Source organism: Nuphar pumila, chromosome 12, assembly GCF_984573655.1.
Source record: "Nuphar pumila chromosome 12, dmNupPumi1.hap1.1, whole genome shotgun sequence".
Taxonomy (NCBI): domain Eukaryota; kingdom Viridiplantae; phylum Streptophyta; class Magnoliopsida; order Nymphaeales; family Nymphaeaceae; genus Nuphar; species Nuphar pumila.
Window position 1 is genome coordinate 53,051,765 of NC_143260.1, and position 18,098 is coordinate 53,069,862.

Consider the following 18,098-nt stretch of genomic DNA (forward strand, 5'->3'; position numbering starts at 1 on the left):
AACATCTATAGTAAAAGGTATAAAATTAATTAAGAATGATTGTTTGAGTGAAGGATAAGAAATATTGAATGAACTTTATGCACAAATTGTTGAAAGCTTGATGTATGTTATGCTATGTATGATGCATGATATTAGCTTTGTTATTGGCTTCATTAGTTATTGTCAAAGTAATTCTGATTAGCTTCACTGATCTTTGGACTAAAAATTTATAATTATATTTTCAAGAGAATATTTTAGAACTGATTAGACATTTTGATATTGATTTTACTGGTAATAGAGATCATAGTAAATCCACTTGTAGATATATTTTTTTTACTTGCAATGTAGCTGTTACCTTTGTCATTTAGATAAGTTGCTTCATCAGATACGAAGGATATAATCAATGAAATATAAAATGAAAAATCCTCAGTTTGCATGGCTGGGAGATGTTGGTCATACATGACCATGTATGGCCTTGCACCTCATGTATTGAGGAGAGAGGTGGGCTCAATCTCTGCTGGATGCATGGGATGCCCGTAAGTAGGCATATCTAAATAAGACATATTAGAATATACCTCATTTAGATATTCCATTCAGTTTGCCCTCTATGCGGGAATCCAAGATAAGTGGAGGTTTTGGCTGGGCAACGGCTATTCAGGGGAGGATATGTGTTTCTCAACTCACGCTCTTCAATAAAAAGACGAATACCTTCCTATATGAATCATCGAAGTTATAAAAAAGAAACCCCTGAAGCAGGCCGTAAACTGTCCAACCCTCTCTCTATCTACTCTCGCTGCATCTGCGCTGTACAGGGACGATCCTAAGGAGTCCTACGGTTGTACCAAACAGTGGTATGATACAAAGATTTGCCTGGGAGGGAGAAGAAATTCCGGTATGTTGATACTTTTTCTGCAACACGACTCAACAGAAAGGAATAACTATTCTAGTATTTTTATTCGGATTTCTTTTCCTTTTTGGATATTAAATATCTTAAAAAGTAATCAACTTCAGTATGTTCTACTTAGGAAATGGTTCTTTGATCTCCAAAGCAAGTCTAGGCTGTAAAATTTAGGTTACTGCAGCTTTCTCCTGAAAAATCACCATAAGTTCAATTTATTGATTATCAAAGCACCACTGGATTTGCCCCACTGGAAAGTCACGTTTGATTCACTATTTACTCAATCTTTTTGGGGTTAAGGCCACATTTGATCCCACACACATCCTGAATTCATTCTCCCAAACTATTTGGGTTAGAACTATTCCTTATGTCAGTATTAATCTTGCACCCAAAGTGTTCGACCGATCATTTTGATGAGCACTTCGTCATTATAAATGTGAACTACGTGCAGTAGATAGCTTACAATTAAATAACAACACACACCGTGTTTGAGAAAGCGCATCTGTTGAGGTGGCTTTTCTGAGACGCTGCAGGGTTACATTCACATAACACCTGTTTGGTGGAATGCCTCAATGAAGGCAAATCGTTGAGATGCAATCCTGCAACTTGTTCATGTATGTCATTTTTTTTCTCTTTTTCTTTGGTTAGGCCAAAGCAAAACTTTCCCTCACCCACTGCATATTGGCAGACCTCCAGTTGGTAAAACCCTTGAGGTCCCCCTATCCACTAGGGAGTACTCCCAGCTCCGGCCATGTGGTTAAAGACACTTCTCGTGGGTATCGAACTTACAATGTCCTGTCAACTTGGTGATTTTCACAAGTTGCCTCCACTAAATGAGCAGAGACCCTGTAAGCTCTACAGTAAAATTACTTTTTGATGCTTAAACGAATTGAAGTGCAAGCCATTTCGTAAAATTTGTGATACAAACTCATTCTGATGACCCATTGTAGGAGGGCGACATATTTCATGATCAGGACAATGGTTGTAGATAGACAGATCCAAATCTAGCTGGATTGGATACTGGCTTTCTTTTGTGTTTTTGATCTTTCCGTCTAGTTGCAATCAAACACAACACACCGTAACTCAATCTAAAAGAAAATCTATAATTCTTTTATGAAAAAACTTCAATTTGTTGCAAGATTTTCTTTCTTTCTTTCTTTGTGTGCGGATAGGCAAGCTAGGGAAAACCCCCTTGGTATAAAGGTTTCTTTGCCTAAATAGCACTGTGAATGAAAAAATGTCCGGATAATGGACCTAGTTCATCCCCAATACATTTCTACTCCTGGGTGGTGGCTTGGTTCTCATTCTAGTGGAACTATAAGGGTACGTTTGGTTGCTTGTGGGGTGCTGTGCGAATGAGATTCACTTTCTACATCTCATGAGAACTCGAATCTCATGAGGTCTCATTTGCAAAGGCTTTCTTTTGGGGTGCTGTGCACAACTCACTTTTTACATTTGGTTGCTTTTGAGGTACTCTGCAAATGAGATTCACTTTCTAAAAACTCATGAGATCCAACCACTCGTACCCTAAGTCTTCCAGACCGAAATTCTCCATTGATCCATAATGCACACGTGCCAACTGATGCTTCAGTGTACTGGACCACAAGAAGGATCTGCCAGAAAGCCAGCTCGATTTGAAAAAAAAACTGAACATATAGAAACAAAATTAGAGAAATACCACACATGATCTAATTCGCCATTGGTCACCTCGTTTGTCTTCAGACTTGTACAGAATGAGTGATTATGATAATACAACCAATTACAGTAGAAGATAAAGAGTCTACAAGTGGCAAAGTCTTGACTTGGAATATTGGCCTTTGCAGGGCCAGGATCCATTCATGGCGAATCATTAATCCACCAGGTGGCATCAACAAACCAAGATAGAAGTGCTTTATGCTACATATCTCAGGCCTCCTCAGAAAAGCTTGGGAGACCTTGCATTTCTATCTACAGCTTTTGTAATAACTTAAGCTCCATGATCGAAACAATCATCCCCCCCTTCGGTTGTCCTTCCTCCATTCCCACGGTTTCTCTGGGTCCGATGAAGCCCATAGCCCAATCCGAGCGAGCCGAGCTTCTTTTTCCCACTGGTATCAAACCACAACGAAAGTAAAACAAAAGCGTGATACTGATGTATCACAAAATGCAAGGAATTCAAAAGAAAATAGGACGGAAATAAGTGCTCACATGTGCCAATTGAGGGCGTTTATCATATGCTACGTAATGCCATGCAAGTCCTGTCTTCAGCATGAACTCCTGCCAAGGAAAATGATGCCCAGAAAAATGTGGGTACACCCGTGAACTGAACTGATGTTAGGAATCTTTTAGAGGCACTTCCCTTATCACACACCTGTACAAATATGCCATTGCAGTAAACATCTGCCACAGAGCGCCCATATCGATCTTCTTCATAGACATGAACATTCAGGCTCTTTCCTTCTACCAAATTCAGCAATGCCGCCTTCGCCTCAGCACCATACGGCATCGAACTTTCTGGGGCATCAATTCCCCTAAAAAGCAGCCATTATATAGTTAAGATGAAGCACTTTTGTGTGTGTGTGTGTGTGTGTATGTGTGTGTGTGTGTGTGTATGTGTGCTTGTGCGCCACTTTCACACCTTAGTCTTATTCGGTACTTTCTTGCAAGAATGTCTCCATTTGCGCCACTGAAGACCCTGAAAGTGTTGTAGAAGCTAAGAAATCGCAGACTACAAAATTGAAAACAGAAAAAAGTGGAGCATCAATTGTCCGGGACAAACCTATAACCAGCTCCAACAATTTGCTTTTGCAGAACGTCGGCTTCAGAATAGTTCTTCTTTGCACGTTCCTTTGATCTTCTGGAAACTGCAGCAATTACAGCCTCAGGAACCGCTGCAGATTCTTTAGGGTCCCTGGTGTCCACATACACGGTTACTGTATCTCCATCTGCAACTGCCTTTGCATCAACCTGGTGGGTACCACATTCATAACATGTCAGAAGAGTGAGTTGGTGATTGAATGTCTGGATCAGTAGATGAAGCCAAGGGAGGGGTGCTCACAGGAAGTGTGGTACATTCAAACTTTACTCCTTCAGGCAAAGAAGGGGGCAATCCATGACCAACCTCAATTGCTACAGCATCAGTGACAGGTAGACCATAGAATGCAAGTAGACCCTGCAGCCGCTTGATTCAGGAAATTTGGGTATAGCAGCAAAATATTGTAATAACTAGATATGTTGAGACAATACCTCTACATCTTCCTTTTTATGCCTCCTAAGGGTTTTAACAATGAGCCTCGACGCTTCTTCTGGCGTTCTGGGAGGAGGTTTGGTTTCCTTCCATGCCACAACTAGCTTCTTATACCTTTATATTAAGTTACCAACACAATCAAACAAGGAACTTGTTTCATTAATAACTTTGTGATTGTACACTAAGTAAAAGAAGCTCTAACTCGATTGCTGCAGGTGTTAACTCCCAACATTATTAGACATAAGCCTGGATTACTGGACAAAGGAGGATGGTATAGCCACTCATCATGAAGAACCTGGTAAGTCCTCTACATTTCTTGTATTTAAAAAAAAGTGTGGTAATGCAGCCCATTTATTAAAGAAACCATTCACAACCCATTAAAATAATTTTTCAGAAGCAGCTCAGTTTGGCAATTCTTTTTCCTCCTGCCAACACAATGTTGGTCTTGATTTACTAGGAATAAAGAAAAAGAGCACAGTTTCACTTGATTAGAATACCAAATGACTGAGACGGCAGCAATAAATGGTCATCCTAGTCGATTTACTTCAATAAAGGGACTACATAGTAATCTGCTTAGAAATTAGGGCCTTCCATGAAATAAAATTTCAGAAAAAGAAAAAGGTCAGATCCACTTGAGAGTTTCCGTTTTACCTTTTTAAAATAATGTAGAGAAACGGAAAAAAGGAATTGAAAGATCAATACCAACATCATTACCAATTATACAAAGCTATTTTCTCAGAAGAAACCAATTATGCAAAAAGTATTAAAGATTAGAAATTAAAACAAGCGATGGGGGTTGTTTGGTTTACCAATTAGCTTGTGCTTTCTTCGATGAAACGACGTGTCTGCTCAACCCATCAGGGACCTGACAACCAAAAAAGATAATAATGGTGGTGGTGGTGGTGGCCATAATCGTGATAAATGAATAGCGGAGAACTGGGAACCAACCTCGGTAGTGTTATCAAAGTGAAAGAGGTCGCCGGCGAGGGCAGTGACGCCGACGGTGGCAGAGGTGACGCCATGGGGGCCTAAGGCATGGTCCTGGCCCCCCTCCTCTTGCGGGGTTGGGTTGCAGCATTTGCCGAACAGCAGCCTCAAGGCGTTCCCCATGATGACGATGACGACCGCGATGACAATGGACGGCTCCAAAAGACTCCCTCCTCTCCCCTCTCCCTCCTGATCTGCCTCAGCTGCCAAGCCTTGACAAAATAATTAAAATCATTTTCAACGGCAACAATGAGGCATTTTACTGTCACGATGGCCCACGTGCCGCATCACCATTGGGCTCTGTCTAAAAACAGAAAGTTACGTTCAAACCCCTTGTTTTGCCTCTTTTGTTTACGAGCTGATTTACCACAAGCCGGAAGGAACAACTATTTTCATTTGCTTGGAATCCACTATTAGATCATGGTTATGGATCAAGAAATTTGATTTTATATGCTTAAATATTTACTAAAATTTTGTTGATTTTCAAACCTTAAACTATTCTTCTTATAAGATCTAAAAGTCAGTTTCTATAAAATCAAGCATCTAAATTGCAGTGGCGGAGCCAGGAGTTTTTCGTTGGGTGGGCAGACCTTGGGTCTCAGGGACAATGCTATGGTCTTGAAGGAGGATCCATTTATTGGGATCAATGGCGGAGCCAAAAAAATTAGTTGGAGGCACGGTCCTTGAAGAGATAAAACTTAAATAAGCCTTTGAATTATATTGAAATCAATTGGTTATCAATGTAAAAAAAATCAGCAATATTTATCACAATATACTCAAATCATTTGAGATCAGTCTTGCATACATTCAGCTCAAATAAACAGCAAGAAACCAGAACATTACGCTGCTTTCCGAAAGCAACTTCTAAAGCTTAAAATGCACAATCCAGAACCCGGTTGAATGCAGATTCGAACTCGGGGAGTGACAGACACGGGTCCAGATTAGGTGGAAGCTTAGGGTGTATGTGATACTGCTGCCACGGGAAGACATAAATGTGTCAGCACCACTTGCTGATTGTTGTCCTGGGCCACCTAAAACAAACTGCATCTAAATGACAACACACCACGGACGATAATATCCAGAACAGATTGCTGGATTAAAAGTAAACATACACTTATTTTCTGTTTGTCACACACCAGACAAATTAAAACACACATAGCGGTAGGCATTAGCATACAAGAGTTAAAATCAGATTCTTTGTTTCTTTACGAAATATCGTTGGAGGTACAATATTTTTTTTTTCGGTTTCAAATTCTGGGGTGGGCGACTGCCCACCCCTGGCTCCGCCACTGCTAGATTGCATTGGGTAGGAGAGATTCGATATTCATGTTAAACTTTAAAGTGAACGTTAAAACGCTGTTAGAACCTTCTAGATCTCTGAGTTTGGTGGTTAGGAAGGCTCGAAAAGTAAGTTCAGATTTTCGACGAACTAAGATTGCAATTTGAGCCAGTGGAATTTAAGAGGATTGAACTTACTGTTTTTGGATCATAAGACATGTAGTACACGTGTCTAGGGTGTTGAACCCTACCTAACACAATGGAATACAGCAGTACAACAAAACAATAAAAATTAAAGTCAAATGACTAAATCGGGTAGATACTGTTTAGGCTTGATAAGTGTTTCAAGTATGAGTTTTTGTCCAAAAATAAAAGGACCTAGTTTAAGAGTTCTTGGGTGACCTAAAAACATGTCTAAAGGTTCAGTATATATTTTAAACACAAAAAAATATGCTATCAGTTAGGGGTTGCTGGTTTAGGGAAATCAGGTATTTCGGGTGCGTGACAGAATGCGGTTTTGGATTTCGAGATCTAGAAAATTAATAAAAGTTATTCTAAGGTTATGAAAAGGCTATATAGGGGTATATTCGAGGTCTATAAAAGGATGAGATGAAGTTTCTCATATTTTGGAACTTTGCAATGCAGAGATGTTGTTTGGCTCACCAGAGAATCGACAACACACAATTCAAGATGTTAGGGAGCTCGAGCCTCTAAAGAGGATTGGACGACCAACTCTTGGGGTATGGACTTGATGTGAACTAGGGTGGTTTAGAAAAAGAGAGAAAGAGAAGAGAGAGAGAGGGTCATGAGAAAAGAGAGAGAGGAGAAGACGCCCGAAGAGAGGGAGACGACTAGACAGAAAGTTTGAGAAACTTTAATTTAATTTCACGCATAAAAGGAGATCCCCAAACCTTTATTTATTAATAGGAAGCTTGGGATAAGTCCTTACTTAATCAACTAATTCATGACTAATAAAGAATCCTATTGTAAAACAAAAACTAAATCAGAGAAAGAATTATAGAGCCCTACCTCTGTCTGGACTCCTACTCTAATAAAAAATCCTAATTAATTAAGGATAACTCAATTAGACTTCTTAATTAATTTGAGAGGCATCTAGAGAGGGGGACATCTCACCCTATTCATTCAATTAGATGCTCCCATGTGGGCCCCACCGGGTTGCTCTTTTCAGTTCTGACATAGACATGTGTCAAGCTCTTCTTTATTCTAGTATGAACATGTGTCTATTGACTTTTTCACAAGTGGAGATGACACATCAGTTGTCACATCACTTCTAGACCCCACCTTGACCTGGAAAGTCATTTGTCCTTGTTGCGGTGGCGTCTAGATCTTGGAGCTTGTGTCCTAGTGAGTTTGCTAGAGCCCCCAAGGTCTGAAATTTGGAAACTCCCTCTTCAAGTTAAATTCTCATTCTCATGTGGTTGAATCCCTTCTGCCATGATCTCACTCGACGAGATATTTCTGCATCATTCGATCATACTTTCACAAACTCTTCATCTTTAAGATGGCAGTGGGTTGAGGTGCACGGTCTTCATCATGGGGTACAGTGGGTTGAGGTGTATGGTCTTCATCATGGGGTACAGTGGGTTGAGGTGCACGGTCTTCATCATGGGGTACAATGGGTCTTCATCATGGGGTACAGTGGGTTGAGGTGCATGGTCTTCATCATGGGGTACAGTGGGTTGAGGTGCATGGTCTTCATCATGGGGTACATCCATAATCATTGGAGGCGCATCATAGAACGATTTAAGGCTATATATATAAGATTGGATGGATCTTCACCTCTTCAGGGAGTGCCAAATGGTAGACTAGTTTTTCTATATATTCCCCAACTCGGTATGGTTTGTAGTACTTGGGCAAGAGTTTATGGTAGTCTTTGCTCAAGAGAGTCATTTGTTATCTAGGCCTAAGTTTCAGCCACACCCAATCTCCTACCTTGAATGACCAATCAGATCAACCCTTATCATAGATTTGTTTCATGTGTTGTTAGGCCTTCGCAATGTTCTGCCTCAATATGGTGAGAATATCATCTTGCCCCTTTAGAGCATGATCTACTTTGGGATACACAACACTCTTGTGCTCGTATGGAGGAGTGATGACTTGTGTTGTATGCATACTTCGCCCATGGCAAAAGGTGGTGCCTTTTGTTTGGGTAGTCTCCCACGAAGCAACAAAGGTAGGTCTATACCATTTTATTCATAATCTTTGTTTGTTCACCTGTTTGAGGGTGATGAGCGGTACTATAGTTTGACTTTATCCTACTAAGCTTGAAAGTATATAGTCCAAAATTGACTCAAGAAGATTGAGTTTTGATCGCTCATAATGCTCCTTGGCATCCCTTAGAGCTTCACCACATAGTTTACAAATTGTTTAGCCACCAAGTCGGTAGAGTACTCTCGTGGCAATTCGATAAAGTAAGTGTATTTGAAAAATTTGTCTACCAAGGATATGATAACCTCTTTCTGCTCACATGAGGGCAACACGAAGTCCATAGAAATATTTTTTCACACTTGCTCGAAGATCAGTAATGGTCGTAACAACCCCAGCGGTTTTATTGCCTCATACTTATTGGCTTAAAAAACTACAAATTGGCGCACAAATTTTTGGATACAAACCTTCATGTTTGGCCAATAAAAGAGGGCTTTCAACCTCTGGTATATTTTGGACGTACCCCTATGTCTGCCATTAGGTGTGTCATGCACCTCATGCAATATAGCCCGGATCACGTCGCTTTCCTGTCGTAGATAGATTCGTCCTTTGTAGAACAAGATCGTGTATCTAACTGTGTGGTTAGGGTGACTATTTGGTTTCATACCCAACTCACACACAATCTTATGAATTTCACTATAGATCTTTTGGGCATTCATTCCTTATTTTATACATCACATTCAATAGTGTTGTATCCTCAAATGATTGAGAAAGTGCATCCGCTGCTTTTTTCTCTATGCCCTTCTTGTATTGGACCTTGAAGTCATATTCCATGAGCTTCGTGACCCATATTTGCTAACTGACAATGGTGATACACTGCCCCAACAAGTATTTAAGGCTTTGGTGGTCAGTCTGCACGATAAACTTGTGCCCAAGGAGGTAAGGGTGACACTTCTCCACCACAAGAACCACGACAAGCATCTTCTTATCATAGGTACATAGGACAACTCTGGTTAGGCAAGGCCTTACTCATGAACACAATGGGGTGTTCCTCTTGTGAGAGGACAATGCCTACCCCACTATCACATGCATCTGTCTCTACCACAAAAACCATGAAAAAACCTAGAAAGGCAAGAACGGGAGCTTGGCACATGGCTTCTTTTAATCTCTTGAAAGGCCATCCATCTTTAAGAGGGAGATAAGAGGCTGGGTTATGAGACCGTAGTCTCTCATGAATCTCTGATAGTACCCAGTCAGCCCAAGAAAATCCTGAAGTGCCCTCACGGTTTGTGGCTTGAACCATGCTTATATCATATCAGGTTTGTCCAGGTCAGCTCGAACTCCTTGGTCGGAGATAATATGGCCAAGGTAGCACACTTGTTCTTATCCAAAGAGGCACTTGGACATTTTAGCATACAAGTGATTCTCCTGTAAGTTGTTTAATACCACTTGCACATACTGCAAACATGCATCCCAAGAATGACTATACACCAATGTATCATCTAAGAAAACCAACACAAACATCCATAGCATCAATTTGAAGACAACGTTCATGATAGCTTAGAAAGTTGTGCGTGAATTGATCAACTTGAAGGGCATGGCAAGGAACCTATAGATACCTTCATGAGCCTTAAAAGTCATCTTATAAACATTGTCATGGCTCATACAGACTTGATGGTACCCCGAATGAAGATCTAACTTGGTGAAATAAGTGGTACCATGCAATTCATCAAGTAGTTTCTTGATGACCAGGATAAGGAACTCGTCCTTCATGGTGATGTCATTTAAGGCTCTGAATTTAATACAAAACCTCCATGTGTCATCCTTCTTCTTCACCAAGAGCACTGGTGAGGAGAAAGGACTCACACTAGAGTGGATTATCCCTTTGCCCAACATCCTTCTTTTTTGGTAGTGGGCATACTGCATGCACGTTCACAGATCTCATGCTCTCCTTCAAGGGTATGCGATGATCTTGAGACCGTCTAGGAGGCAGCCCATGTGATTCAACAAACACATCAGAAAATTCAGCTAATAAATCTATCATATTAGGAAAAAACATTCAAGGGGATTGAGGCATTTTTTGGCTCCACCACTTGCGATGAGCAAGTAGGCACTTTAAGTGTTTCATAGCAACTTCAATGCCCTCTTATGTTGTACTTCCTTCAAAGTAGAAGGTCTGATAGTACCAAGTTCTACCTCTGCTCTGTCTTTCTGGAAAGACATCTCCATATTAGAGAAGTCCTAGGTTACTTTTCTCAAAGTTCATAGTTAATGCATGCCAAGGACCACTTCTACACCATGGATATGTAAGACGTATAGGTCCACCATGAATTTAACTCCCTTGAACTGCAAAAAAATATCGAGACATACCTTTAAACACTTGAGATTAGTCTCATTACCAACCATAACTTCGAAGGAAGGGTGCTTCTTGAATTTGCACCTGATTGCTCAAACTATGCTCTCATGGATGAAATTATGAGTGCTATCGGTGTCGATGAGAACATAAACCTCCTGTGAGTTAAGGTGGCCATGGATCCTCATAGAGTTGGTCATAGAAACACTCGAGAGTGCATGGTAGGAGATGTTGTGGCAAAGCTCTTCTTCACTATCTACCTCGTCTGGTGGTTGGTTATCTGGCAGTTCCTTTTCTTTGGAGTTTGATTCTACCACTTGAAAAATATGGTAGTGATTGCATGTGTGACCCTTAAACCACTTCTTAATGTAGTTGAAGTACAAACCTTTCTTGATGTGCTCCTCACGCTATGCTCGTGAGATCAGCTCCATCTTAGGGGTTGACGTCACTCCCTTGGACAAATCAAACTTGGTTTGGCCTCCTAAGGAATGACCGCAAGCATTGATAGGTCGATTCAGCCTCCTCATGGCTTGGAGTCCCTATTGCTTCTTCTCATAAAACTTGGTCACCCTATAGGCCTCCTCCAAACTCCTCACGGTTGCAGCCAAGACCTCTATACGAAGGTCCTTATGCAGCCCGCTGACATATGACCCAAGCAAGGTCTCCTAATCAACTTGGGTTCAAAGATTGCATAGATTCTCAAATTTTGCTTGGTACTCGTTCAAGCTGCCCCATTGCTTGAGATTTTTGAGTTCTACGTAGTGATTAACTAGAAATGTCACTACAAGAAAATACGTTGTTAGTGACGGACTTTAGCGATGGAAGTATTCTGTCGCTAGTTAGTGACGGATTAACGAGCGAAAACCATCCATCGCTATAATGAATGAAATTTACGAAAATAGCGACGGAATGGCTCTCGTCGCAAAATTCGTCGCTACTTAGCGACGGATTTTGCGACATAGTGTTTCGTCGTGATGGACACAACATTTGGCCACGGCCTTTGCGATGGAAGATTTTTCGTCGCTACGTAGCGACGGACTGGGCGACGGAATATTTTTCGTCGCTAGTTTCGTAAATTTCATTTACATCGGCTTAGCGACGGAATTAATCTATCGCTAAGTTGTCGCGAATTTTTGAATAACCCTAATCCCAGACAGCTTTTCCTTTTCTTCTTTCGTTGCTCCCGCTCCCGCTGTTCATCGTTCGCCCGTTCCCGTCGTTCGCCCGCTCCCACCATTCGTCGTTCGCTGGTCCCACCGTCCGCAAGCCCCGCCGTTCGCCGCCGCCCGGAGACAGGTAAACGAGGGGGTCGGCCCCCATGCCTTTTCTGGCAGGGGGTTGACCCCCTGCTTTTTCCGGTAGGGGGTTAACCCCCTGCCTTTCCGGCAGGGGGTTAACCCCTTATCTTTCCGGCAGGGGGTCGACCCCCCTGCCGGAACAGGCAGGGGGTCGACCCCCCTGCCGGAACAGGCAGGGGGTTTTGGCAAGGGGTTGACCCCCTGCTATTCCGGCAGGGGGTCGACTCACTGCCGGAAAGGCTGGGGGTCGACCCTCTGCCGGAACAACCTCATTTTTTTTTGTGACTTCATTTTAAAACAGTGTTTTTTTTTTGCAGATTTTTTAACGGAACCAGCTTGTGCTCAGCCACCTGTGGCAAGTAAGTGACAAAAACAATGCAAATCGGGTAAATACCCGTGGTGAGTAAATGATGCAAGTGTATCACATGTTATTTAATTTATTAGATGTAACACTTTATTGTTCACACACTCACTTAGTTATTGATATTTAGGGTTGCTTTGTTGGAGTTCGGAGATCATGCTAAGCATGATTTTAATGTATGAATATGGAAGTTTTCTTATTTTTGGATTACGGAGTCCATGTTAGGCATGGTAGTAGTTAGTGAAATATTGAAGTGTGTTTGCTGCAAGTACATGTTTGTCATTTGTTTGATATGAATTTTTACGATGTATTGCAATGTTTGATGTAATTGTATCCATGCTTGCATGTAGTTACTTTCAATTTGATTATGGCTTCATGTGAAATTGTATAATGAAAGCATGCTTCAAATGATTGCATCGTGTCATTAATAGTTTGCACATGGAAATATTAAGCTATCAATGCATGCATCAAAATTCTTGTTATTGTATGACATAATATATTGCATGATAAATTTGATATTTTCTTCATCGTAGCATTCTGATTGTTCTTTTTTAATTCATTAGGTTATTATTTGTAACATCATAAGAAAATGACTACAAACCGTGAATGGATGTACCGTAGGATAGTGGACAATGAGTTATCGCATGAATATATGGATGATGTTGAAAGTTTTATTGAATTTGCAACGGCAAGTGTCAGTACAGTGGATCTCACAGGTCGGATTAGGTGTCCCTGCAAGATTTGTAGGAATAATCAATTTGTAGAACCTCATGGCGTTAGACATCACCTATATATGAAGGGTTTTGTGAGTGATTATCAGAACTAGACATTTTATGGAGAAGAATTTAGAAACAATTTTGATGCACGGGTGAATGTGGTGCACGATAATTCATATATGGATTTTATATTTGATGCTGCAGGAACAGAACTGGGTTCTGCTATGAGTTCTAGTGATGTAAGAACTGTCGTATATAAAGAATCACCAAACGATGCAGCTAGTAGATTTTATGATTTACTTAAAGATGCTGATGAGCCACTTTGGAACGGTTGCGAGAGTCACACTATCTTGTCTGCAGTTCTTCAACTAATGAATTTGAAGTCCGAGTATAATTTGAGTCAATCATGTTTTGACCGTTTGTACATGATATACCAAGTGGATGGGTAAACAATGAAGAAGAAGAAGAAGAAGAAAGTCAAACAAGTGACGAGGAAGAATTCTCAAGCTAGTGAGCAAAATCTTGTAATACAAACCTCTATTTAAATGCATTGCAATACTTGATGTGAATAATTTGAATTATTTGAATATATTGTAATACTTGATGTGAATGAATGAGTTGTATTGCAATACTTGATGTGAATGATTTAAATTATTTGAATGTATTGTAATACTTGATATGAATGATTTGAATGCATTGCAATGAATGATGTGAATGATTTGAATTATTGTAATACTTTGTAATACTTGATGCGAATGAATGAGTTGTATTGCAATACTTGATGTGAATGATTTAAATTATTTGAATGTATTGTAATACTTGATATGAATGATTTGAATGCATTGCAATACTTAATGTGAATGATTTGAATTATTTTAATGCATTGCAATACTTGATGTGAATGATTTGAATTATTTGAATTCATTGTAATACTTGATGCGAATGATTTGAATGCATTGTAATGCTTGATGTGAATGACTTGAATGTATTGTAATACTTGATGCGAATTATTTGAATGTACCCTCTGACATATGTTATTTATTAGAATATGGTTCATGGAGGTTACAGTGGTCGCTCATCCAGTAGTAGTCAGGCTCAGCCTTCATCTTCACGGTCTCCTGTGATAGGTATATCATTTAACTAATTGGATGCTTGATTAGTTCAAATGTGTATTCTGAGAATTTATAACGTATTTTTTTACAGATGATGTTTCGCTTGTACACGACCCACCTACACCAGTTGATCACACAAGTCAGGAACCAACACAGGAAGTAGGGTCTTCTTAGTCTGGTACAAGAAGACTCATTCGAATAGTGTATATCGATAATCGACCGTAAGTATTTCGTTTTCAATTATTGCATATCTTATAAATATTTTATATTGATATTTACTATGTACCAATTCATGTGCAGCATGAGGTTTGAGCTACAAGAAGTAGTACGCGAGATTATGAATTCACTTCTTCAACATCTACCAGGACCGGTTGCTCAATGGAAAGAGTATCCAAAGGAGGTGTTAGACAAATTATGGTCCTCATTCACGGTATATAGTTGTTTCTCATAGTTAATGTGTTTCATATTTAACTTTTTTAGTCATGTATACTAACTTTCTGAAAATATTTGTAGGCTTCGAATCGCTTCGCAACTACGGTGGAAGAAAATGATGCAAGGAAGGTGTGGCAGAAGGTGGCTACCAATCGATTTGCAGACATGCTGCACAATATGAAGACTGCAACAAAAAAAGCATCTAGCGGAATAGATGATCCACTACAGTGGAAGGGCCATGACCCTATTACTATCAGGAGAGATTATTGGGATGAAATGTGCGATAAGTGGGTGGGAGATGCATTTCGAAATCGCTCTGCGAAGGCTGTACAAAATCGAGTGAAAATGCCCGAAGCCCATCTACACACAGGTGGATCTAAGACATTTGGGCACCACCTGAAGAAAATGGTAACTCATCAATATATATATATTAATTTTATAAGTATTGTTGCAAACTTGTCAACTAAATATTTTATCATTTAACTTCGCAGGAAGCAGAAAAAGGAGACAACGGTATGTATTTATTCTATTAATAATCATTGCAATATGTAAGTTATCATAATGTTATCATTAATTATTAATGCATACCTTAAACATTATTTTGTAGTTGGCATATGAGCAACAGATGGTAGAGCGATATGGCGATGACGCTACTCAGCATCCATCATTTGATCCTGCAGCATGGGTGACTGCAGCAGGTGAACCCAAAAAAGGTCGTGTGTTCGGATTTGGGAGTAATATGAACACTTCACCTGTTATTGCTTCTTCCAGTTACGGTTCACAGACTTCTTCCACCGACGTAAGCTCCAAGCAACAGGTTATTCTTTCCGGTGAAGATGTACGCCAGATCGTTAAGGACACACTGCGTGACTACTTCCATGACACTGTCGCCGACGTTCTCCGAGATGAGTTCAACAATTTTTGCTGAACAGGGGATCTTCGATTGCAGGTCCCTCTCAGGTATAATCACATATTCAATTTTTTGACTGTCTTAGAACACATATGAGCATAATCGAATCACATATATAACTTTTTGCCCGCCTTAGAGTACATATGAGCATGATAGAATCACATATAGAGTTTTTTGCCTGCCTTAGAGCACATATGAGCATGCTATAATCACATATAAAGTGTTTTTACTGCCTTAGAACATATATCATTCATGATAGAATCACATATAAAGTTTTTTGCTTTGCCTGCCTTAGAGCACATATGAGCATGATAGAATCACATATAGAGTTTTTCTGACTACCTTAGAACACATATGAGCATGCTATAATCACATATTCAATTTTTTGACTGCCTTAGCACACATATGAACATGATCGAATCACATATATAGTTTTTTGCCTGCCTTAGAGCACATGTGAGCATTGTAGAATCACATATAGAGTTTTTTTAGCTGCCTTAGAACACATATAAGCATGATATAATCACATATAAAGTTTTTTTACTGCCTTAAAACACATATCATTCATGATAGAATCACATATAGAGTTTTTTGCCTACCTTAGAGCACATATGAGTATGATAGAATCACATATAAAGTTTTTTTACTCCCTTAGAACACATATGAGCACATGATAGAATCACATATAGTGTATAATTTATTTCATAATATTTTGTTTATCAATACTGACTGTTTTTTTTGTGTGTAGGCTGCTAGCGATAATCAGCGTAGCAGAGCTCAAGGGACAGATCAAGGCAATGAACAAGAAGACACACCAAATCTTGGTGATGATTAGAGAACTGTGTTGAATAAGTTCTATTTTTTTTGTTTCGAAATTATAATTGTTGAATTGTAAATAATTAAACTTGTTAATTTTAAGGTGGAATGATTAATTGTTGTAGATTCCTTTTATATGAAATTTCATGTGTACTTTGTTTTTTATTTAAAGGAAATATAAATTGTACAGGAAATATAAATTGTATCGTTCTCGATATTTAATTTCAAATAATTTTTTTTTTTATTTTTTTTTTCAAGTTTGCGACGGATTAGCGACGGATTAGCGACGGATTTTTCCGTTGCTATGCATAAAAATCTAGCGACGGCTTAGCAACGGATGTAAATCCGTCGCCAACCGAGGTCACCGTTTAGTACCGGCAGATTGGCGATGGAATACGTCATTCATTATTTTGTCGCAACTAGCGACGGAACTGGCGACGGATTTATTCTGTCGCCAGTTAGCGTCAAAAAATTCGCAACGTAAGCTTTTTGTTGCCTAGTCGTCATTAATCCATCGCTAAGCCGATTAGCGACGGAATAGCAACGGAATGTGGTCGTCGCTAATCCACTTGGGCCCCAACATCTCCATAATGTAATTTGTAAAGTCCGCCCAAGAAGGTTTTTCATGTATGATGTCTAACCATTTGTACCAATGAAGTGTGCCACCTTTAAGGAGGGTGACCGCTTCGGTAACACGTGCCTCAGGGTGCACGTTGTGACATATAAAAAAGTGTTTGAGTTTGAAAACTCACTCGTGCACGTTCTCACTAGTAAAAAAAAAATTGAATAGAGGTTTCTTACCTATGCAACATGCAAAGTCATGTGGTGGCTTTTCGAGAAATTGAGTCATTTGGTCCCTCCATATGCCCACCAAAAAAAATGATTCCCTGGTTGCCTAGTTGCCTCAGTGTATTGAGCAGAAGGGCCTCGATGTGATCTACGAGGTCTGCAATTGACTGTTTTATACGCTCCAAGCAATTTCTTTGTTATGCACTCACTTGCCATTGCCAAAAAAGTTCAGCTTGCATCTATTTGACAATCATCCGAGCCTATTCAGCATACTTGCAAAATTCTTTCAACTTATCAATGTTGGAGGGAGGCAACTGCTCCATTTGGATAAGTTTGCTCTGATACCAATTTGTTAAATCCTCTAAGAACTCCAAGGTCGATGGTTTGAATGAATGACCAAAGGGTAAGTCAGAATTTTTTATAGATGGGTATTACAATTTGAGCCAAAGGGACTCAAGATGATCGAACCTACAATTTTTGGATCATGGGACTTGTGGTACACGTGTTTGAGTGTTGAATCCTACTTGACACGGTGGAGAAGTGATCTAAGGTTTCTCATGGTTGCAATTAGGGGAAAACAATAAAAACATAGTCACACGGTTAAATTAGGTATGTGTGGTTTGGGCTCAGTAAGCGTTTTGATACATAATTAAAAGGACTTGGTGCAGGGGTTCTAATAAAAAAAATGTGTTGCCAATGAAGGGTTGTTGGTTTAGGAAAATAATGTATTCCAAGTACTTGACATGATACCGTTTTGGATTTCAGGGTTTAGAAAAT

The 18,098-nt window shown here is 39.8% G+C and overlaps 1 protein-coding gene and 1 long non-coding RNA gene across 2 annotated transcripts; one reads left to right on the plus strand and one right to left on the minus strand.

Moving 5' to 3' along the window:
* The first annotated feature begins 632 nt into the window (after positions 1-632).
* LOC149820911 (uncharacterized) lies at positions 633-4,613 on the plus strand. The gene is made up of 3 exons (XR_016426345.1): positions 633-871; positions 3,668-4,179; positions 4,319-4,613. It is a non-coding gene; the product is annotated as an uncharacterized LOC149820911 (long non-coding RNA).
* LOC149820912 (putative 38.1 kDa protein) lies at positions 2,547-5,270 on the minus strand. Its single transcript, XM_089981698.1, has 9 exons — positions 5,052-5,270; positions 4,913-4,968; positions 4,103-4,217; positions 3,915-4,028; positions 3,636-3,823; positions 3,495-3,551; positions 3,228-3,387; positions 3,065-3,133; positions 2,547-2,964 (listed from the first exon to the last, which is right to left on the minus strand). Exons 1-9 carry the CDS (start codon positions 5,211-5,213, stop codon positions 2,866-2,868), a joined length of 1,020 nt encoding a protein of 339 aa, XP_089837824.1. The 5' UTR covers positions 5,214-5,270; the 3' UTR covers positions 2,547-2,865.
* Between the last annotated feature and the right edge of the window lie 12,828 nt (positions 5,271-18,098).

Coding starts and splice junctions, on each gene's coding strand:
- LOC149820912 (XM_089981698.1), bottom strand. CDS start 5,213: ATGGGGAACGCCTTGAGGCTGCTGTTCGGCAAATGCTGCAACCCAACC. Junction 4,218..4,912: donor AAGAAAGCACAAGCTAATTG/GTAAACCAAACA, acceptor CTTAATATAAAG/GTATAAGAAGCTAGTTGTGG. Junction 3,134..3,227: donor GCAATGGCATATTTGTACAG/GTGTGTGATAAG, acceptor TTTCCTTGGCAG/GAGTTCATGCTGAAGACAGG.